The sequence below is a fragment of the Mixophyes fleayi genome, chromosome 5 (assembly GCF_038048845.1).
Source record: "Mixophyes fleayi isolate aMixFle1 chromosome 5, aMixFle1.hap1, whole genome shotgun sequence".
Classification (NCBI taxonomy): domain Eukaryota; kingdom Metazoa; phylum Chordata; class Amphibia; order Anura; family Limnodynastidae; genus Mixophyes; species Mixophyes fleayi.
The window spans coordinates 208,739,085-208,764,379 of NC_134406.1; the positions used below are offsets into that span (position 1 = coordinate 208,739,085).

Consider the following 25,295-nt stretch of genomic DNA (forward strand, 5'->3'; position numbering starts at 1 on the left):
TCCTTTACAAGCGCCCAGAACCTGACTATTTTTATACGTATCACACACACACTGTACTGACATCACACACACACACACACACACACACTGTACTGACATCACACACACACACACTGTACTGACATCACACACACACACACACACACTGTACTGACATCACACACACACTGTACTGACATCACACACACACACACTGTACTGACATCACACACACACACACTGTACTGACATCACACACACACACTGTACTGACATCACACACACACACTGTACTGACATCACACACACACACTGTACTGACATCACACACACACACTGTACTGACATCACACACACACACACACACACACACTGTACTGACATCACACACACACACACACACACACTGTACTGACATCACACACACACACACACACTGTACTGACATCACACACACACACTGTACTGACATCACACACACACACTGTACTGACATCTCACACACACACACACTGTACTGACATCTCACACACACACACACTGTACTGACATCACACACACACTGTACTGACATCTTACACACACACACACACACTGTACTGACATCACACACACACACACTGTACTGACATCACACACACACACACTGTACTGACATCACACACACACACACACTGTACTGACATCACACACACACACACACTGTACTGACATCACACACACACACACACTGTACTGACATCACACACACACACACACTGTACTGACATCACACACACACACTGTACTGACATCACACACACACACTGTACTGACATCACACACACACACTGTACTGACATCACACACACACACTGTACTGACATCACACACACACACAGTACTGACATCACACACACACAGTACTGACATCACACACACACACAGTACTGACATCACACACACACACAGTACTGACATCACACACACACACTGTACTGACATCACACACACACACAGTACTGACATCTTACACACACACACACACTGTACTGACATCTTACACACACACACACACTGTACTGACATCACACACACACTGTACTGACATCACACACACACTGTACTGACATCACACACACACACACACTGTACTGACATCACACACACTGTACTGACATCTTACACACACACACACTGTACCGACATCACACACACACACACACACACACACACACTGTACTGACATCTCACACACACACTGTACTGACATCTCACACACACACACTGTACTGACATCTCACACACACACACACACACACACTGTACTGACATCTCACACACACACACACTGTACTGACATCTCACACACACACACACACACTGTACTGACATCTCACACACACACTGTACTGACATCTCACACACACACACACTGTACTGACATCTCACACACACACACACACACACTGTACTGACATCTCACACACACACACTGTACTGACATCTCACACACACACACTGTACTGACATCACACACACTGTACTGACATCACACACACACACACTGTACGGACATCTCACACACACACACACACACACACACACTGTACTGACATCTCACACACGCACACTGTACTGACATCTCACACACACACACGCACACACTGTACCGACATCACACACACACACACTGTACTGACATCTCACACACACACACACACACACACACACACAATACTGACACACACTATACTGACATCTCAACTGACACACACTATACTGACATCTCAACTGACACACACACTACTTACATCACACACACTACTTACATCACACACACACACTTTACCTGGTTTGTCGCACGTATGGAAAAGATCACACATTACCTCTATGATTGACCAGATCTTTTTACAAAGTATGGGTTCCATGGCTATTTAGGGTAGATAGGAATACATTTTTTTCTCCTTTTATGCGCCCTTGAGCGGTCCCATTTTCTCCCATTCTATGGCATTGGGCAAATCCACTAATTTGCACTCCCTAACTATAGGTGACCATTTAACTTAAGAAACACAAATCCTAGTTAAATTTTATTATTATAGATTTAAAAACAGCACACATCTCCTGTAGTCCTATAGAGTAAACAGTGCATATATACTGTAACATTAACACAAACATGGAGACACAATAGGAATGAAAAAGCTAATAAAAAAAAAAAAAAAAAAAGCTCACAAACTGAAAGAAAAAGGCACAGGGACAAGTAATAAAGGAACATGTAAAGTGAGGAGTATTATGTAGCAATGAACATTGAAGCATATACCGTGTTTGCATGGGTTTTTTTTTTTTAACATATGTGCATTGTCTGTAAAGCACTATTATGTTATTATTATTATTATTATTATTATTATTAATAATAATAATAATAATAATAATGACACACCAGCTTCCAAATACAGAATGTTCCTCCCTGCATCAACACTGGTAACCATATATCCATTCTCTTCTTTCACAAATCTCCAATTCTCTCCCATTGCTTTGTGGGACTCTTGATCGGTTTGTAGCAAGGTTACCCATATTCATGAGTTGTTTCATCTCTAATACCATCAACTTCAACTCCCTGGCAGTCATTTAAACATACCTATATCAAAACATTGCCTCTACCACAGCATACTTATATGGAGTTATCTACTTTACAAACATTCCAAGACCTGGTGACAGACAAAATGACAGTGCAAAAATTTCACATCATACCTCTTGGCCATTCTAGGATAGCATTTAATCCCCCCCCCAAAAAAAACCCCCCACTATCGACATTGAATACTGCTCCTACACTTACACAAATATCCGACCATTCCTCATTTGCTGTCCCCCTCTGTAGTTGGAATGGACAGCAATAACTTACATAATAAATTTCTAAGTGTTTACAAATCACCCCGAGAGTTTGCTCTCATGAAATCCACTTCATATGACACTTTATCCAACTCTCCTCAACTTTTAAAATCTTTAGAAAAACCTTAAAAAATAATTCCCAAATACTAATTACATTAAAAGACCACTACCCTGGTCATCTATAACCACTATTTCTATGCCACACTATCTTTCATGAGATACAACAACCATTATCCTTCTACGTTTAGTATTAAGAGTTCTCCAGCATGTTATAAGCTCACATTGGCAGAATCACATTGCCATTGTATGTAGATTGTTTTTCACAATATCAACGTAATGTACAGCGCTGCATAATAATTAAAATATTATACATCATACACCACACAACTCTCTGAACATATTTTATACACCCTTAAAAAGATTCTAATAATGAGACCAAAACTAACTGTCATAATGTATTCTAAATGTTTAATTTTGTGTAGAATACAGAGATTTTCGTCCCTCTTTATGAATTCAGGAAAACTATATTTGTCCAGACCTGCCAAGCAATACAAGTCATTTTGAACATTAGGAATATGCAATGTGCATCATGTTATAAAGCATACGCTTTATTAAAGAGTATAACTTACCAGCTGCCCAGCTTTGTAATGCTTTCCATCCCAATCTACAGACGTGTAAGTTGCCCAAGGAGATTGCATACGTTTTGCGGGAATATCACAACGAACGATTATCTCTTTAAAACCACAAAACTTTATTTGCTTGTCATATCTTTCATGACAGTCTTTTACCCACGATGCAAATTCTCTGTCAATTTTAACTCGCTGCTCCTGTCAAAATAAAAAGAAAAGGATATATAATTTAAAACGTGAATCCTATATTAAAAAGTTAACTAGTGAAATTGTGAAATGGCAAAAATAAGATTAGGTTTATAAGTATGTTGCCAACAATAGATCGAAATTGCATCCATCAAACAAAATCAACTTGTTAAGTCAGAAAGAAAAAAAGCTTTGAAGAAAGTTTAGACATTCACTCCGAAACAAACTTTTTAATACATATGAAAGGTTTGAATAAACAAGTTTCAGAATTGATTTGTCTAGCAGAGGGGAATTTTGTCTGAAAAACTTTATATAAAGTAAGTACATGTTCAAAGGATAATGGTCAGCTATGTTGTTGTGTAAATTGCACGGACATAAGTTTGCAATTACTCTACTGTTACCAACATCTCTTACACAGTGTTATCCAAATTCGACACAATTCTGTAGCACTTTTTTGCTGGAAACATCTATCCTCCTAGTGAATGAAATGCAAAGAACATCTTAATAAATATTCAACAGAAAGAACATTCTAGTGACCTCAATGCACTACAAAAAGCATTCATGTGACCTCAATAGTCCAGCAACCTTCATACAATACAGAAAGCATTATTGTGACTTAAATAAAATGCCTACAGCTTTCCAGTGACTTAAATATAGAGCATTTTAATGACTGAATTACACTACAGAGAGCATCTTATTAAAACAATACACATACAGAAAACAATTTAGTGACCTCTATATAATACAAAGAGCATTATCGTGACCACTAGTTGAAAACACAATATATATTAGTGGCTACTATTCAATGCTATCCCTTTTCTGTAGGCTACTATAAATTGCAGCTCCCCCAAATCTCTGGTGGCTTTACAAAGCACATACCTCAGATCTATGGTGACTTTATATGCATAGCCCCACTCTAATCTCTGGTGGCTTAACTAATGAGAGTCCAAATCTCAGGTGACTTTACAACTTTCTACACTTTCCCGAATCTCTGTTAATGGCAAAAACAGACCTCAAATATTTGGAGATGACCCAAATGAATAACTTACCCATTTTAAGAACATTTGTGGTTGTGCTGGGCTCCGATGTTGTAAATCTTAGTAGACTTAGAATTCTGATTTGTGGATAGCTGGAACTATTCACCAATCAGTGTGTGTGGTACGTCTAGCACCATGACTAGCCAGTGCTAGAACAACACACACCTGACCCGGACAATATCTCCGGAAGCCTTGACATTTGGAAAGAAGGTAACAGACAAGACCATCTCCTCAACATCACTTCAACCAAATAGGCATAAAGCTCATTCACCAGTATATTAAACTCTCAAAGCTATGTCAGGGGTTAAAAATGATCTAGGGCCTCATTCATCCAACATTTCAAATATAGAAAAGTTTGCATCTTCTTCATGGTATAGACAAGTTTTCATTTTTTTCTTGGTAAGCAAAGAAACTTCTTTCCTTAACAGCCTATGAATATTGGTCATGCCTGATAAAGAGAGTGTCCTCCTCTTAGATTTTTCTAAAAAGAAAGTCCGTCTTTTTGAAGCTTTAGCCAGTGTATACTGGTCCAGATAAGACTCCATTTCATTAGAGTAATTTTTAACTCCTGCTACTAGATACAAGACCTTGAATGCATCCCATAACATGGGTGAACACTTTGTCTGTGCATTAAAAAAAAGAAGTAGCCTTTGCATTGTCCTACTAGTTCAGAACCCACCTCCTTAAGCGATCACCAAAATGGATTGAGCTTCCAAAATCTCTCCCTTTGGGTAATGGAATGGGTAATTCAATCAATAACAGTGGTATTTTACCCCAATAATCAAGTGTACTATCCATCAAGACACAAGCAGTAAATCTGTGCTTCCATATATTTAACCCACCATACATTCACTAGTCCCAATTCATAAACAAGCTGCAAAAAATCTGGACCAGAACAGGACTAAGCTTAGGGACAATGCCACCACCTAGGTCAGTGTTTATCGATTACATTAAAGTCGCTCCTGCAAACAGGTGACTCCAGACAAAGTGCTATAAAAGCACTACACTGTTTTAAAAATATCACTGCTGTTGTGCGAGTACATAAATCACAAATATAACCAATGGAGACCAATCTAACAGTGCACAAATGAAAAAGAAACAGAACATGGGATCAATCTGTACCCGTTTCAAGACAAAGCAGAGAAGTTTCCATATTAACATTGATAAGTCCCTTTAGTAAGAGTTCTACACGGCATGATAAGACCATTATTTTTGTTAAGATTTTTGAGATATAAACAGATGATGCAAAGCTCCCTGAACCCGAAATATCCCCAGGAATTATACAATTAGGCTTCAAAATTATATAAAATTACCAGGGGATCTTCAACAATACTCTGAATTCCAGCCCAGACCTGCATAACTATATCCTGGTACAGAAAATGCAAAATAAAGTGACAGTAACAGTACACAAGAGCTTACAAAAAGTTATAAAACAGAAATAGCAAACTATACTAAGCCAAAACTAGTAATCTCAAAGATAGCCTAAACACCAACTAATGTATACCTGCCTCCCTAAAATAATACAGCCTCAAAACATAAGACCCCCAAGTAGTTGTGCTGTCAAAAAATGACTTTTACACTTACCCTACAGTCCTAATGCCCCATAGAGTCGCTTATGAGAGTGTGTGTGTATATGCGTATATGTAGTGGGGGGAAATTAACTCTCAGTGAAAGTGAACTTAGAGTCATGTGCTCTCCATTATAATATATTGCTACTAAACTGTATATAGGTAAATAAATAACTTAAATGACCCAACCTTTTCACAGAAGAACATGCCCAAGCATTGTAGTCAGCAATTAGATCAGGAAAATATAGCTATATAACCATATACATTTTACTTGTATAAAGAAGAGCATAGAGCACCCAGAACAATCAATGTCCATCTTGCTCTTGATCATGCATTCCATGGTCTCTAGGTGTAGGAAAGAAGTGAGACCTGTCATCATCCAACACCCTGGCTGGATATATAATGTAAGGGAGTTGAAGTTGTCTGAGTCTCCACTTGACCATACTAAACTGAGTGCTGCTGTTTTGCACATCCACGAGAAGTCAGGAAGGACCACCAGTGTCATATAGTAAAGGCCTCATTGTTCTGGTCAGCCATAGGTCGATATGTCAATCTTTAGAATGTAGAACTTTAGCAATACAATTTCAAGGAGTGGCCCCTGACAGAGGAACCTGCAATGGGACACAATGCAGCCTTTTCACAGTGAACTGAGCTAAGAAAGCCTCCTTGCCATCCACTTTTCAAAAAATAAATAATATCAGGACTGCATCTTTCAACCCTCTTAGGCAACGCCACAAATCTCAGCCTATTTTGCCTTAATTTACAATCTAAATCGGACGTCTTCTGCTGACCAGAGAGCATGGGTGACACTAGGTTGGCAATTTCCCCCTTCATGTCTGTTGCCGTATCCTCTAGTAGCGATATGCACTGCTATGTCTCACTCACACATTCTCTTGTATTTTGAATACCTTGACGTAGCAGGAACAAATCCAACTGAACTTTGTTCATTTCACCAGTTACTCTTTTCGGAGGAACTGATGGTCTACAGAATTTGCTGCAGAGAAGGCTCACTTTCAATTGGTTGATCTATGGGGTAGGAGTCAACTTAGACTGTGAGGCAGATGGCTGAGGATCCACCAAACTATTTACAGATTATAACCTGCCAAATCTCTGAGCAGCTGCTGTGTTGTGACTGGTGTTGTTCATATCTAGCAGATGACCTGGCAAACTATACTCATCCGATTCAGATCTAAGAATACCGGATAAAACAGCATAAAAGAGCCCATGCCGGCTAATCACTGTCCTTCCCTGTGTATCATTTTTTCACCCACAGTCCTCAATTTTTTGCCCACGTGTGCCAGACCTAAGCAAATACCAGAACACCAGATCTAAGCATGGTGCACAATATTACACCCATAAAAAGCACTTAATAGGGAATGTACAGAATGTCACAACATGTTTCGATGTTTAACCAATGAAAGCACAATAGACAACATACAAACACAACACATCTAAGTATACCAAATACATTTGTCATCTTTCAATGTCTAAACCTTGTCCTCATAAGTCCGCTGAGGGATTCATTCGGAAACCTGCAATATCACCACAAAGAAGGGCAATAAAGAAAAGGAAGGAAGACAAACAAAAACCCCCCAAAAAACCCACCAAATCCTAAAATTTCTTCTTTATTGTCCTGACTCCAAGTGTGAGGTCATAACCCCACTGTCCCCAAAATTGATAAATGAAGACATTACAATTTTAATATCATGCAACACAAAGTTATGAAAAGAAATATCACATACAAACTGCTTACCTGTCCATTTGCTATTCTTGTAAATATTGTATTTTTGTCTTGTAGCTTTAAGCCCAAGTCTAAGAAAGTCAATTTATTTGTGCTCACTTCAAACTTGTCGTTTGTGAATAAAACTCCAGAGATTCTGTTGTAACATTCAATAGGGACAAGTCCTCTTTTTTTAGGTGTAGCACACCAGTCAAAACTAAAAAGAAATCACAAAAATTAGGGGGCGGGCATTAGTTTGACAAGCTACTGAAAATATAAGAAATACTATAACGAATGTAATCAAGTTTTTTTTCACTCAATGGGTAGCTTTACCTTTTGGCATACCTTTTATTGTCATCAATTTTAGAATATATGCACACAATATGCATTTCCCTTTTTAGAGAGAAAATTATTTACATTTTTTTTATTTCGGCAAATAAGGGAAAGAATAGTCAGGGATCAGGGATTCCAATCTCCCACTTCCCTAATGTTCTCCTATTTCTCTCTCCCCCGGTTTATAACTCAACCCTGTAATCTCTATTTGACACCTTATCTGAATATTTCAGAATACCAGTCCATGACCATTTTCTTTTTGTATTCATGTCTACATTCATTTTGTCTGCCTTGTCTGTTCTTGCTTTACGTATGTTCTGTTGTATGTATGTCCTTGTCTTCCCTACTGTACAGTACTGCGGAGAATTGTGGCGCCTTACAAATCAACGATAATAATAATACTAATAATAATTTCTAGGTTTCTCCAACTTACTCTTTCTTGCAGCATAGTCACCATTTTTATGACTGATTCCCCTCATTGACAACTCAACAAACTTTCATCGGGTTAGCATGCAGCACCTTAACACAGACAGCTTCCCCTACTACTCTTCCGCTACGCTCCATAATTGTATCTCTGTGATCCTTCCACACATCTTACTGGCCCACCAGATGCAGACAATAATATAATGATACACAGAATAAAGGTCATATGAGATAAAAGTTAACAATTAAGTGCAAATCAGTGTGGGGACACATTTGTATGACACAATAGAAGTGTAGATGGTTCAACGAAAAGAACCACAAAAGAAAACATCAAAAGCATTTACAAATGGGTACAGTAATCAAATTGCTAGGCTTGTCATAAGTCATATCCAAATGTTTTAGAATGAATAAAACATTATTTTAAATAATAAAAGCCTACTTTTTGGGAATGTAAACAAGTGTGGGCTCACCAAAGATTTTCCCACTCTAGTAATTGTGAACCTAACAAGTTGGATAATTAAATAATAATAAACATTTTAAAAAATATCTTAAAAGAAGTTGAAGTTATGTCAAATATGAACATGTGAACTACATGAATTTCAATGTTAATTAAAAGATGCTTCCAAGATTTACCTTCATTTTTTTAATGTACCATGTATGAATCAATGAATGTAGGTATATATCAGATGATGTATTTCAAGTGGAACATAGCTCAGGCATTCCAGTAAACTTAATAGAGACATGCTTAGAAAATGTAGGTGTCAATAAAAGTCACTGAATACAAACTTTGATGCAGGATTCAGCCTAACACTTAGACCTAATATGTTATAAGAATCAGATTCAGCCATATCAGCCATATGTGTTATCAATTTTAACACATATGGCACAGAATTAGCCTTTCCAGGAGCTAAAATTACTGAGAGGTTTCTACAGTTCAATTTTAATATACAAATCAGATTGATATTATGAAGATTTATTTTTTTATGTGAAAAGATTCAGTAATGAAAGAAATTCTAAAGGATAACTAGTGAATCCCTAGGTATAATACAGTAATTGTCATTTATATCAGGTTAATGACCGATTATTTAAGTGACCAACTTAAATAATAAGAAAAGGTGCTTCAACAAACAATAGACTACTAGGAATCATACAAGTGAAATACTCCTTCCTCTGATACACTCAAAGTCACAGTACTTGCTATAAATTGTTATTTTAATAACCATAGGAACTAATTTTAACCAAAAGTTTTCACTTTAAATAACCCCTGTACTAAAGTCCCTTTCTTGGGTTCAACCATTTGCTCTATATGTAGCACCTCTATTGATCATCTTTCTCGATGCTCAGCTCTCTCCAGAGTTTTGAGATACAACGCATTGGCTCAAAGTAAAAGCCTTAGAGAACTGCTGTGTCAGAACTTCCCAGCTATGGAGCAGCGCCAAAAGGTGACTAGCAGTGGTCTTTGTTGTATGAGCACTGGGATGCTGCTAAACAGAGAGGATAAGGATCCACTAATGCACTATTATTGGGAAGGGATGGAATTCAATACAGGGACTGTTAAAAGTCAAAACCCCTTTAAACCTGTGGCTCTTGAGTGCAAGATACTGCTCAATAACTTAAGAATCTTAATTTTGGGGCATGTATTGTTTAGAGATATAGGGACTGATGCAGAGTTTGTCTCGTAATGGGAGAATTGATAAATAGCATATTTCCGCCGAGGTGCTGTAGACATGTTGCAATGTACCCTTGTCTGCATCAGCAGCATATGCACATGGTTACAACAAGTCATCGAATATATGCCTCCTGAAAGGCGTATAAGCGTATTTACACAATAACGCCGTTACTGTACTTGGCCAATGTTAGAATGCCCCTACACTGCCCCGCCCCACATGTTCAGGTGCAGGTGGGTGAAAGAGTCAGAATTGTGCCCACTTTCTAGGCATGCATACAGCGATTTCACACAAGACACGCTTCTCAAACTGGCGTATGTCACACTCTGCATCAGTCCTAGAGTGACAAGCTTACTCCTGAATTGTGGTATAAGGAATCAGCCTTCCATTCCAGAAACATTCAAAAATTGGCCTTTTTCCTCGAGCTTCCTTCTCCACTATGAAGCAATCATCATCAAGTTCAGTGTCATCATTGTTTCCTAACAACATAACGAGAAATTCAATATGTATTAATCATACAATTTACTTTGAAAATTGCCAACATTGTATTTTAGTGTACCTTTAATGAAGCAATGAAAAAGGATCACATAACAGTATCTTTTTACTTCAAACTAAAATTATCAGCCATATCATACTTTTAATTCTCATGTATTTTTCAAGTCTTCCTATAATTTTTTTTCTGAGGACACAATATTTTCACACACACTGTTAAAAGTGGTCATTCTCATTATTGTGTTTTTTCCATCAATCCCAGGGAAGCTAGTGCCTTTGGCAGTGTTCATATCCTACTATATAAATATTTTCAACTTCAGCTGATGATTCTCATGCCATGTTATGTCATGAATCTCTTCCTTACATTTTACTATTTATTAGGGATGTGCACCGGCGACTTTTGAGGTCTCGTGTTTTGGATCCGGATTTTCGTTATTTTTGGGGTTCGGATTTGTCTCGCAAAACACTTGACGAAAGGTCTCGGTTCGGATTTAAAGTTTTTGGGCTTATTTTCACTCCTAGGCTATTATTAACCTCAATAACATTCAATAACAAGCATTTCCACTAATTTACAGTGTATTCTGAACACCTCACAATATAGTTATTAGTCCAAAACGTTGCAACAAGGTATCTTTCTGGACTGCGTAGAGGAGTGGGTCACCACAATATATATTAAAAACCCTGAACTTTTATGATTCGCACCAATAAATGTACCTGGACTGCGTAGAGGAGTGGGTCACCACAAGATATATTAAAAACCCTGAACTTTTATGATTCGCACCAATAAATGTACCTGGACTGCGTAGAGGAGTGGGTCACCACAATATCTATTAAAAACCCTGAACTTTTATGAATCGCACCAATAAATGTACCTGGACTGCGTATAGGAGTGGGTCACCACAAGATATATTAAAAACCCTGAACTTTTATGATTCGCACCAATAAATGTACCTGGACTGCGTAGAGGAGTGGGTCACCACAATATCTATTAAAAACCCTGAACTTTTATGAATCGCACCAATAAATGTACCTGGACTGCGTATAGGAGCAGGTCACCACAAGATATATTAAAAACCCTGAACTTTTATGATTCGCACCAATAAATGTACCTGGACTGCGTAGAGGAGTGGGTCACCACAATATATCTTAAAAACCCTGAACTTTTATGAATCGCACCAATAAATGTACCTGGACTGCGTAGAGGAGTGGGTCACCACAATATATTAAAAACCCTGAACTTTTATGAATCGCACCAATAAATGTACCTGGACTGCCTAGAGGAGTGGGTCACCACAATATATATTAAAAACCCTGAACTTTTATGATTCGCACCAATAAATGTACCTGGACTGCGTAGAGGAGTGGGTCACCACAAGATATATTAAAAACCCTGAACTTTTATGATTCGCACCAATAAATGTACCTGGACTGCGTAGAGGAGTGGGTCACCACAATATCTATTAAAAACCCTGAACTTTTATGAATCGCACCAATAAATGTACCTGGACTGCGTATAGGAGTGGGTCACCACAAGATATATTAAAAACCCTGAACTTTTATGATTCGCACCAATAAATGTACCTGGACTGCGTAGAGGAGTGGGTCACCACAATATCTATTAAAAACCCTGAACTTTTATGAATCGCACCAATAAATGTACCTGGACTGCGTATAGGAGTGGGTCACCACAAGATCTATTAAAAACCCTGAACTTTTATGAATCGCACCAATAAATGTACCTGGACTGCCTAGAGGAGTGGGCACTGGGCCCCACAATAAAATATATAAAAAACCTTCAACAGGTCTGCATTACACTACACATACGGCTGCTCCTCCATCCTCTCCATCATATACATGTTGGAGTTTTAGCGTGTGACAACCTCTTGTTTTTGATAATGTCAGTGCATTTTGAATATTTTTCAATTTGCCCCACACCACTGAATGAACTTTATCTATGATACGCATCTATCTATCTTGACTGCGTAGTGTGGTGGCCCCGGTACACAATTTGGTACCGAGGCCACAATATAATTAAAAAACCCTCCACGTGTCAGAATTCCACCAAAAAAGGGTATGGACTGCGTAGTGTGGTGGCCCCGGTACACAATTTGGTACCGAGGCCACAATATAATTAAAAAATTGGGCATCAACAGTCAACGTTGTTTAATATCTGATACACCTCTATCTGGACTGCATAGTGGAGTGGCCCCGGTACCCAATTTGGTACCGGGGCCACAATACCTCCTCCAAACATGGTACAGACAATTCGTCATTGAGATCCCATCAAGTATGTTAAAGACAGACAGGGTCGAAGTGTTATTCGTTGACTTTGTAAACCCAAAAAACTGTCCCTGTTGCACATAGTCGTGCAATGAAGACTGACTTTTTCATTTAAAGGCACGATCTTTCAAGTGTAGTGTTTGTAAGTCTAAGTCATATTATACTTTTGGTAAAATTGGTTTATTTTGTTCCTCTTTATGGTAATTAGTCATAGAATTAAAGTATGAAATAGAATTAAAGTATGAAATAGAATTAAAGTATGAAATAGAGTGGTATAGAGTTGTAGTGTGGTATAGATAGAGTGGTCCACACAATATAATAATAAAACCCTCAACTGGTCTGAATTCCACCAAACAAGTATCTGGACTGCGTAGTGTGGTGGCCCCGGTACACAATTTGGTACCGAGGCCACAATATAATTAAAAAATTGGGCATCAACTGTCACCGTTGTTTAATATCTGATACACCTAAATATGGACTGCACAGTGGAGTGGCCCCGGTAGTAAATTTGGTGCCGGGGCCACAATACCTCCTCCAACTTCCAAGTGTAGTGTTTATAAAGACAGACAGCGTCGAAGTGTTATTAGTTGACTTTCTTAACCCTAAAATTGTCCCTGTTGCAAATATTCGTGCAATGGACAGTTACTTTTTTATTGAAAGACTCAAGCTTTCAAGTGTAGTGTTTATAAAATATAAACAACAATACAGTAGTTTTAGAGCACGTCAATACCTCTTGTTTTAAATTATGACACGGCATTTTACTTTTGGTTTAATTTCTTGTATTTTTTTAAATTTGGTTTTACTTTTTGAACATGGCAAACGACTGTTGATTGGTCATATAATGCAAAAAAAAAAGGTCCAAGAAGGAATTGTCCTTGGGCCCTCACACCCACCCTTATGTTGTTTAAATAGGACATGCACACTTTAACAAACCAATCATTTCAGCGACAGGGCCTACCAAACAACTTTGGCTGAAATGATTGGTTTGTTTGGGCCCCCACACCAAAAAAGCTATTCATCTCTCCCTGTACAGACTAAACAGGCTCTACTGAGGCAAGATGTCGTCCTCATCCTCAACCTCTGATTCCTCTCCCCCTACAGTGTGTACTTCCTCCTCATCACACATTATCAATTCGTCCCCGCTGGACTCCACAACCACAGGTCCCTCTGTAGTATCTGGAGGGCAGTGCTGTACTTCATTGAGGAATTGATTATTCATTTTTATAAACATCATTTTTTCAACGTTGTGAGGAAGCAACCTCCTTCGCCGCTCACTGACCAGGTTCCCCGCTGCACTAAAAACTCTTTCCGAGTACACACTGGAGGGGGGCGACTCAGGTAAAATAGAGCCAGTTTGTACAGGGGCTTCCAAACTGCCTTTTTTTCCTGCCAGTAACAATATGGACTGTCTGACATGTCTACTTGGATGGTGTCAGCAAAGTAATCATCCACAATTTTTTCTATTGTGACAGCATCCAATGCAGCGAGAGTAGACATGTCTGCAATGGTTGGCAGGTCCTTCAGTCCGGACCAGATGTTATCAGCATCCCCGCCAGTGCCTCTTTTGGGAAAACTGAGCTTTTTCCTCGCAGCCATAGATGTGGAAGAAAATGAGGGTGGAGCTGTTGGCATGTCACGGTCCTCTTCAGAGGACAATCTCCTGACCAGCAGGTCTTTGCACCGCTGTAGACTTGTGTCCGCCGGAAACAGAGACACAACATACGCTTTAAACCGAGGATCGAGCACGGTGGCCAGAATGTATTCCTCTGACTTTAAAAGAGTGACCACCCTCGGATCCTGGCAAAGCGTACGAAGGGCTACATCCACAAGAGCTACATGCTTGCTGTAATCGCAATGGCTTACCAGCTCCTCCCTCACTTTCTCCAGCTGCTTCTGCAACAGCCTGATCAGGGGAATGACCTGACTCAAGCTGGCAGTGTCGGAACTGACTTCTCGTGTGGCAAGTTCAAATGGCTGCAGAACCTTGCACAACACGGAAATCAGTCTCCACTGCGCTTGACTGAGGCGCATCCCCACTCCTTTGCCTATGTCGTAGGTGGCTGTGTAGGCCTGAATGGCCTTTTGCTGCTCCTCCATCCTCTGCAGCATATAGAGGGTGGAGTTCCAGCGCGTCACAACCTCTTGTTTGAGGTGATGGCAGGGCAGGTTCATGCTTTTTTGATGTGCCTCTAGTCTGCGGTAGGCACTGGCTGAATGCCGAAAGTGTCCAGCAATTTTGCGCGCCACCGCAAGCATCTCCTGCACACCCCTGTCACTCTTGAGGTAATGCTGCACCACCAAATTAATGGTGTGGGCAAAACATGGGACGTGCTGGAAATTGCCCATATTTAATGCCCGCACAATGTTACTGGCATTGTCTCACACCACAAATCCCCATGAGAGTCTAAGTGGGGTAAGCCACTGGGAGATAATTTCCCTCATTTTCTCTAATATGTTGTCAGCGTTGTGCCTCTTATTAAAGCCTGTAATGCACAATGTTGCCTGCCTTTGCATGAGCAGCCATTTTGTAGATGCTGCTACTGATGCAGCTGTTGCTGTTGCTGCGGAAGGGGATGCATCTACCCAGTGGGCTGTCACAGTCATATAGTCCTTCGTTTGCCCAGAACCACTTGTCCACATGTCCGTGGTTAAGTGGACAGTGGGTACAACCGCATTTTTAAGAGCACTGAGGACACTTGATCGTACTTCTCTGTACATTTTTGGTATCGCCTGCCTAGTGAAGTGGAATCTCGAGGGGATTTGGTACCGGGGACACAATACCTCCATCAACCCTCTAAATCCCACTCCACTGATGGCGGACACCGGGCGCACGTCTAACACCAACATTGCAGTTACAGCCGCAGTTATACGCTTTGCAATAGGGTGACTACTATCGTATTTTGTGGTCATGGCAAACGACTGTTGGACGGTCAATTGTTTTGTGAAAGACTTAGCGGTCTTACGACTTCCCCTCTGGGAAGATGACCGACTAACAGCAGCAACAGCAGCAGTGGCAGTAGTAGGCGTACCGCTGCAGGATTCCTCGGATGAATCCCGTATTGAGGAGGACTCAGTCTGGCTGCTGACTTGGGCTGCAGGACTGAATCTGATGGAGATTGTGGAGGAAGTTGACGAGGAGGGTGTTGCTGGTGTGTATCCAACTGGACCACGGGATTTAGGTGTCCCTGTACCGATGAGGGTCCTAGCCCCAGTTCCTGAACTAACCACTGAACTATGAAGGTTATTCAGGTGACGTATAAGGGAGGATGTTCCTAGGTGGGCAAGATCCTTACCCCTGCTTATTTGAGCTTTACATAAGCTACATATGGCCATACATTGGTTGTCTGGATTTGGATAAAAATAACTCCAGACCGAAGAGGTGCATTTTTTGGTCTTCTGACCAGGCATGACGATGGGCTTTTTCATCCCATGGACATCAGCTGTTTCCCCCCCTGGTGCCTCATTTACAATAACCACATCACCATCCTCATCATCAAGTTCCTCCACAGCGCCAGCTACATCATCAATAGCCTCCTCCCGAGCCACCTCTTCCCGTACAGTGATGGGAAGGTCAGGCTTGACAACCACCAACACCCTTGGACTCGCCTTGGGGATTTGTGATAATTTCTCTTTAGAAGGCAGAGTTGTTTGCTGTTTTGTTGCTGACAGCATAACTCTCTTCAATTTTTTGTAGGGGGGGGGAGGAGGAGGAGGGCTAAGATCCGTGGGTGAAGCTGAACCACTAGTCATGAACACGGGCCAGGGCCTAAGCCGTTCCTTGCCACTCCGTGTCGTAAATGGCATATTGGCAACTTTACGTTTCTCCTCAGATGATTTTAAGTTTCTCTTTTTGCTACTTTTTCTTAACTTGGGCTTTTTGGATTTTACATGCCCGCTACTACGAGATTGGGCATCGGGCTTGGAAGACGACGTTGATGGCATTTCATCGTCTATGTCATGACTAGTGGCAGCAGCTTCAGCATTAGGAGGAAGTGGGTCTTGATCTTTCCCTACTTTATCCTCCAAATTTTTGGTCTCCATTATATGTAGCACAAGATACTGCAGAATGTGTGAACTTGGTAATATTGCAGTACCAATGGACTTATACTGCTGGATTGGTTTTGCAAATTTGGTTATAATTATTATATATTTTTTTTTTTTAAATTTTTTATTTTTTTTTACTTTTTTTTTATTTTTAAAAAACTTGGGAATAGTGGGGAAATAACTATGCCCTTAGAAGCACAGAGCACAGGACACAGCACCACTGGACTGAACAGGACACGGCACAGGACCCAGCAGCACTACGGAACTCAGCAGGACAGAGCACAGGACACAGCACCACTGGACTGATACTGCAGAATGTGTGAACTTGGTAATATTGCAGTACCAATGGACTTATACTGCTGGATTGGTTTTGCAAATTTGGTTATAATTATTATATATTTTTTTTTTTTTTTAAATTTTTTATTTTTTTTTACTTTTTTTTTATTTTTTAAAAACTTGGGAATAATGGGGAAATAACTATGCCCTTAGAAGCACAGAGCACAGGACACAGCACCACTGGACTGAACAGGACACGGCACAGGACCCAGCAGCACTACGGAACTCAGCAGGACAGAGCACAGGACACAGCACCACTGGACTGATACTGCAGAGCACAGCACAGCACAGCACAGCACAGCACAGCACAGCACAGCACAGCACAGCACAGCACAGCACAGCACAGCAGACCACCTAACACACCCTCCCTCTACCCTGATCAATGCCCGAGTGAAGATGGCGGCGACTAGCGGGGAATTTATAGGATCCGAGTATCGCGAGATCCGACAACGGGATTATGAGTCAGAGCCTCAGTTTCACATTTGAATTTGGCGCCAATACCCGGATCTGTCTCGGATCCGACTCGGATCCGCAACGTTCGGGTGGGCTCGGATTTCATAAATCCGAGTGCGCTCATCACTACTATTTATCTATGATTTTCTGATCAGTTGGTACTTTTACTACTCTAATTACATACCCCTAAACTCCAGTATCACTGCCAAGCAGTGCACTTTAGTCTGGGGACTGCAACAGAAGGATGGAGAGCACATTGCCTACCTACAGTGTGTGCAGAGGAGGTCATGTGACATGGAAGCCAGTTGCTCCCATTCGGTGTTATTCTCAGTTTTGTTATAAACCAGAGAATAAGTCAGATTGAGAGCTGCTGTCCTGTGACTGCAGGTGAAGGCCATCATGCCGCTGGTGGCCTTCAGGTTGTCCACCACTGGTGTACAGGCTTGCCACAGCGACTCTACTGTGGTTATTTAATGTGGGGGTTGTCTGTTATTTTAGGAGTAAAAGACTGGAGTGGGAATGGTCTACATAACACAAGGGAAATAATGGGTGTAAACAGTGGGGTATCCTAGAAAGAGCATAGAAGTAGCGAGCGATACCATTTTAATAGACTCCTATTCCAAGAAGTGTAGCATGGTATATAGATCACATATTGTGCATTGTTATTAGTGATCATGATTACTTATATGCCATACAGTCAAGTACAGAAATTTAGTGAGTAGTCCTGTTCCGAGATACAGACACGCACTTACACAGGGTAGTTGAGCCGGGAGAAGGAATGACAGTGAAGATAACACCATAATGAATGAAGCTTTACAGTCCCACAAAAAACACTACCTTTCAGTGATAGTAATATATTGAGAGAACATATGCAGGACAGTCAGAGAATCAGTGTAGTATGAACAAAGTAGGAATCAGGAAGCTGCGAATTGCTGCTTGTCTCCAATCTCCTCTTTGCATTTTAACCTTACCCCTGTTACTTGCCCACTCATGCTCGCCTCCTCACCTGTAATATTCTGTAAACATTCAGTTAATCTATTCAATACAGGTTTATAACCAGTCACTTCAAAACTTGGGACACATTGCTGTGTTAGAAGTCAAGACTGATAACAGGATACGCTGAGAGTAGTCACATGCATTAAAAAAAAACATTATCCAAGCATATCTGCTCAACTTGGAACATTTCCCAGAAGCTGCTTATATCCCCTATGGATACATTAAGCAAAATATTTGCAAAACATGAGCATGCTTTAGCTAGTAATATATGTGATGTAATAAATAGAAATAACAATGTAACATCAACATAAAACAATGGTCATGACTTAAGTATATATTTATTTTATCTAAATACATCTGCCTAAGATTAATTTTAACAAAAAGTATTAAAACCCACCTGTCTCAGATTACTAACCCTTCCATATTCTTCCCATCGCAGATGACTTCACAAACAACTTCATTAAAACAATTTTCATCTACTACCAGTGAACCCATCTTCACCTGCAGTCAGCCATTCAAGCAGCACTCGAGCTGACTATTTTAAACACCAGGCTATTATTATGGGTGTAGTACCTATTTACGGTGCTGACTACCCTGACAGATGACAGCACGACATGAGTCCGACTGCAGAGTAGGCCGACCTGCAAAAAGAAGTACTATTTTCGGGGTTAGTGGTGTTCGGGATATTAGGGTTAATCCTAATCCTAACCCTAATATCCCTAACCCCGAAAATAGTACTTACATGTCATAAATGACGGGCAGCTCGATCCATCGCCGCCTTAAAGCCAAGTCGCGCTTGTGGACGACGTCATTTTCGTGAACAGACAACACAGCGAGTCGTCATCTGAAGACATCTGCATTCCGGTAAGTACTTCTTTTTGCAGGTCGGCCTACTCTGCAGTCAGACTTCTCATGCCGTGCTGTCATCTGTCGGGGTAGTCGGTATCGTGAAACTGACTACCACCAATTATTATGATACTACAGGAGCAAACCAGAGTCCTGCATTGTCACTGATTGGCTTGCAGGTGCCCCCGTCCTCCACCCTGTATATATAAAGCAATATGGGAATTTGTTTCCTCAGCTGTATTACACTGCTTAGTTCTGCATAATGAGGAAAAAAAAAGGAAAAGTCTTAAGCTGCTTCTTACGGGTCTGATCTTCTGTAAATCCTGAAAGAAGTGCCAACGTGATGAGAATGTACATAGTATTGTCACTAGGTGCTAACTTTTCTCTCAATGCTTCACTGTTTTAAAAGCTTAGTACTTTTAGTCTTGTAGTCAGTCACTAGATAGTTACTATGTAAGCATTGAAGTCCTTAAATGTATTAATATTTTCATTCAATGCATTGTGAAAAACAAATTTTACATTTTCAGACTTACTTGGAGAGAAGTATGGGTCATCTGGGTAGGTTTCCCGATCATACAAGAATGGATGGTAACGTATGATTCCTTCTACTACACCTTCTCCCTCAACAAGGGCTTTGAATTCAAAGCTTTCGGAGGCTGTTTTGATATACAAAGTCTGCATGTCTTCATCGATCTCTCTAAGGTTAAAAATTCTGGGTTGCTTTCCTTTTTCAACCATATAGATCTGCAAGATATTAAAACATAATATCCATTTACATTTTATTTTTACAATTTTACAACAGAGATGACACAATTTATAGTGCAGGGTGTCCATTTTAGGTCACAGTTTCTTATTTCATCTTTTGAAATGTTCTTACTTCTCCCTCACTCCATTATGTATTCTCCCTCAGTCATTTCAGTCAGCTGTCCTTTCTCCTTCAAAACTTGTTTTTAAAGTCTTTTGAAACAAAAACAATTCTTAATACTGTTTTTTGTGTGTGTGTGTGCGTGTGTTTTTTTTTTTACTTATGAGTCAATCATAACAGTTGTTGGGGCTGGGAAGGGGCATTTGCATGTGCGCTACGTCAGCTTTCTCCACGCTCACATTGCATCTAGATACATGATCCTGTGAGCTCTAGCCACACTTCCATTGTGGTCAAGAATATCTATCTCTTCTTATGCGACTTCACTGTTGATCACGTTAGCTCTGCCAATCTTCCTGTTCAAATCGAGTGAATTATTAAAATTTATTTATAAAAGGTGCCACAGATTCCATAGCGCCTGAAACAGAAGCAAGTAACAAATAGATGAGGTAATACATGTCAGTAGCACAGATTAGTGTAATGCTATGTGGACTCTCACAGAGTGCAGCAAAAGACGTGACAGGATGAATGAGGAACATAAGGTAGAGATGACCCTGCCCGCAAGGGCTTACATTCTAAAGGGAGGGGTGGTGAGAGACAGTAGGACCAACTGGGAGAAACATTTTAGATTTCAGACAAGGAAGAGAAGGTGATGGAGAAAATGGTTAGGAGGTGGTAGGATAGGCGAGCTGGAAAAGGTTAGTTTTGAGTGAGCATTTGAAGGACTGAAGGTTGGGAGGGGGAGGGAGGGAAAGAGTCGAGGGAGAGGGGTAGGGAGTTCCAAAGATATGGGGCAGCACGGCAAAAGTCTTGGAGGTGAGCATGGGAGGAGGTAATGAGAAGTGAATTGAGGTGCAGGTCAGAGGCGGAGTATAGGTATGTACCGCGAGACTAGATCAGAGATGTAAGGGGGAGAAGTGTTGGTAAGGGCTTGTGAGGGTAAGGAGCTTTTAATTAATTTTGAAACGGATAGGGAGCCAATGAAGGGATTTACGCAGAGGAGAAGCAGAAGAGGTGCGGTGGGAGTGGAAGATGAGAATAGCCGTAACTTTCTGTATGGATTGAAGGTCAGATGTGCGAGAACGAGGAAGGCCAGTGAGAAGGAGATAGCAATAGTGGAGATGAGAAATGATGAGTGAATGGACCATGATTTTGTTTGGTTCCTGAGAGAGGAAGGGACAGATTTAAGTAATGTTATGGAGGCAGAAGTGCATGATTTGGTGAGAGACTGGATATGAGGGGTAAAGCTGCGGGCTGAGTCAAGGGTGAATCCAAGGCAGGGGTCTTGGGTGACAGTGGAAAGAGTGACGTTGTCAACCAAGAGGGAGATATTGGGAGGGATAGCAACATTAGCAGGAGGAAAAATGATTTGGAGATGTAGAGTTTGAGGAAGCACTGTAAGATCCAGGTAATTACAGCAGAGAAAGAGCTAGATACCTGGGTTAGGGCGGCAGGAGAAGGGTCAGAGGAAGAAAGATTGACCAGCCAAGGTACCAGGGGTAAAAAAAACCACCTCAGCACAGGCTAGTGACAACATATGGGCTCCTTAGGACACGGCCTGATCACAACACCACACCACTGTTTTTGAGACAGAAACTGGCTGATCACTTAGAAGTCCTACAAACCACATTTACTTCTTGTCTTATTTCACTGGATTTTTACATTTACATTACATGCTTGTCTCTTACACTACTAGAGGAGACCAGGTACCTTGGGGTGTAGTATAGAATCCAGGCATGTGGGCATTTTAAATCTCTAACAGGTGTCCAGAGCTCTAATGACCTCAGTTTATGATTAATCAAACACAACAGAAAAGGAGAGAGCGAGAAATTAATAGAAAAGAAGAGGAAAAAGAACAGTCTCTTGAACAAAAACATAACACAATATTGACACAAAGAGAACCCAGATCATAAAGAGTGGGTGCCCTGTCCCCCAATGGACTAGGAGAAAAGAATTTAATGCAACCATAAAACTCATATTTTCTCAGGTATCCATTGGGGGACACCAGGTACTTTGGGGACGTCCAAAGCTGCCATCACTGAGGCAATGCTCAGAGGAAATTTATAAAACTGGAATCTGTGGATGCAAACACATTAAACTTGTAAAATCTGATGGAAGCCGGCCAGCCCTTCTTGTGTGCATCGTAGAAAAGTAAAAAGGATGCACGTCTGGAGTACTAGGCACATAAGTCCGCAAACCTCTAACCTTATCCAGAGAGGAAAGAGAGCCCCCCTTCCTCTGTACACCTACTTTGACCAGATCCTAATTACAATGGAAATTGGAAATCATCTTAGCTTGGAAGGAAGGTTTGGTCCAAAGAACCGCTCTGTCCTTATGGATATCTAGAACTGGCAAAACAGAAGACAGTCTTCCATGTCAGAAATTTCAGTGTTATAGAGTTCAAAGGGTAAATGCTGTAAAGCATTAAGGACAAAGTTGAGATCCCATGAGGCCACTGGAGGGACATACAAGCTCGTACGTGAAGCCCACTTTGCAAAAAAACAGAGCCAGTCCTTGAAAGAACCCCTCTTGTAAGAACGTAAGTAACCTTGGTAAACAAAAACAAGAGGTAGGAAACCCTTTCCTCTCAAAACAGGATATTATATGTTCTCCAGATTATGTGATAATTTGTTGCCAAAACCGGTTTCCTTGTCCAAATCATAGTTTGCACCACTTGCTCAGGCAAACCCTTTGCTTAAAGGATCATGGCTTCAGTAGCCACATCATTAAAACAAGCAACTCTAAAACTTGGTGTAGAAATGACCCTTGACTTAGAAAATCTGGTCAACCCACTGCCATGGAGAGAATGCTGTACAGGCTAGTCATGGCCAACCTGTAGCTATCAGAATGACCATGATGCCCTCTTTCTTCACCTTCCTCCGGAACCAAAGGGGAACAAGTAAAAAAAACAAAAAAAAAAAACTTAACAAGGAACAGATATTGTGTCTTTGAAGACTGTAAGTGAATCTCTTGCCTGGAAGCAGAAAAGCTCCACATACCCACAATCTAGCAAAAGATCTCCGGATGCAGAGAGCATTCACCAGTGTCAGGAATCTATCTGCTCAGAAAGTCTACCTCCCAATTCTCCACCCCTGGGATGAAGACTGCCAAAGTGTCCTGAACGGTTTCATTTGGCCCACCAAAAGAGACAGTGTATTTCTTGCATGGCTAAAGGACCCTGGTGCCCACCTGGTGACTGAGGTATGTCAGTCTCATGGCAGTGTCTGACCATAGCCCTTTCCTGCAGCAGATGTTCTGCATATCACCTAATTGGAAAGACATAGGTGAAATCTACTCCACATCGAGGAGTTCAAACCGTAACACCTTTGTATTAAATGGGGCAAAATGGCCCACCTCGATAGTCAAAACCATCTTGCCCAGAACTTTCATGCAGAAGAAGACTGAAGTCTATCTGACAGCCGTCTGAGAATCTTACTAATTTTTTGTAAGGCCTGAATCTTGTCAGGCAGGAAGAACACCCTCAAAAAAATCCATTTGGACATCTTGTAGTGCAGAATCCAGCTGTCATTACCTTTAAAATGGGACAAAAGTACTGACAGCGAGTCCACCTTGATTAGAAGATCGTCAAAGTAGGAAATACCGCAAAAGAGCTGCCATGATCTTAGTGAAGACCCTTGATGCCGAGGTAAGACCAAAGGGAAAAGCCCTGAACGGTAATGGTTGGACGGAACAGCAAACCAAAGCCACCAAGAACTCGCCTAATCCCATGCTGTATATCACTGGATCCCAGAATGAAGATGGAATCCTTGAAATCAAAAGCTGGGTATTTAAGGATATCAGGCTGAGAATGGGTCTGAATGAACTAAACAGGTTGCAGCAAACACAAAAATTTTAGAGGGTCCAGAACTGAAAAAAACTACCCCTAAAGGAAACCAGGGTGAATGGTCTTTTGCAGGCAAGACGCTTTGTCCGGTGCTTGGGAAGATCAGTGGTAAAAAAAAACCAAAAAAAACCCTATCTGGGTGAGGATCTGAGGAGATCATATATCCCGATTCACAATTCCTCTCAACCGGGCATCTGTGGTAGAGTGGAACCACTGATCCAATAGAAGATGGGCTTCAACCAGAGTGGATCCTGGGTGAGCAGAATGCCTGTCATCCAGCCTGCTAGTATGTAGGCTTGGTTTCTGGTCACCCAAGCCTGCCTCCTTCTCTGCATACCTCCCATAGGGGTCGAAGATTTGCCTTGGGAATCCTCGTTTTCCCAGAGAATCAAAAGGTAGAAAACCTGGAAACTTTGGACCTTGGAAAATTAACAGGAAGGAAAGCACTACTACCTTCTGCAACCTGACTAATACTATTATCAAGTTCAGGCTCAAACAAAACAGCTCCCAAGAAAGGAAGCTACTTTAGCATTCTCTTGGGCTCCACATAAACCATCCAGGCCTTAAGTCAAAGGGTTGGGCAAGCTGAAACTACCAAGGCCGAGATCCTATCTGCAATCAGCCCCACAACAAGAGCTGAATCCCCAAATCCTCTGTGGTTTGTTGAATTTGGTCCAGCAAAGTGAGTAAGTTTGATCCCGGCCTGCCAGTTAATAAATTATAAGAAAGCTG

General features: G+C 40.9%; 1 protein-coding gene across 2 annotated transcripts in view; it reads right to left on the minus strand.

Moving 5' to 3' along the window:
• Window positions 1–25,295, minus strand: part of SMCHD1 (structural maintenance of chromosomes flexible hinge domain containing 1) — a 185,915-nt gene that overhangs the window by 118,244 nt on the left and 42,376 nt on the right. For both annotated transcript variants that reach the window (XM_075213372.1, XM_075213373.1), the window contains 4 exons: window positions 20,391–20,601; window positions 10,766–10,889; window positions 8,021–8,204; window positions 3,477–3,674 (listed from right to left, as the gene is read on the minus strand). In XM_075213372.1, coding sequence (XP_075069473.1) covers window positions 3,477–3,674; window positions 8,021–8,204; window positions 10,766–10,889; window positions 20,391–20,601 — 717 coding nt within the window. The remainder of the gene's footprint in view (window positions 1–3,476; window positions 3,675–8,020; window positions 8,205–10,765; window positions 10,890–20,390; window positions 20,602–25,295) is intronic.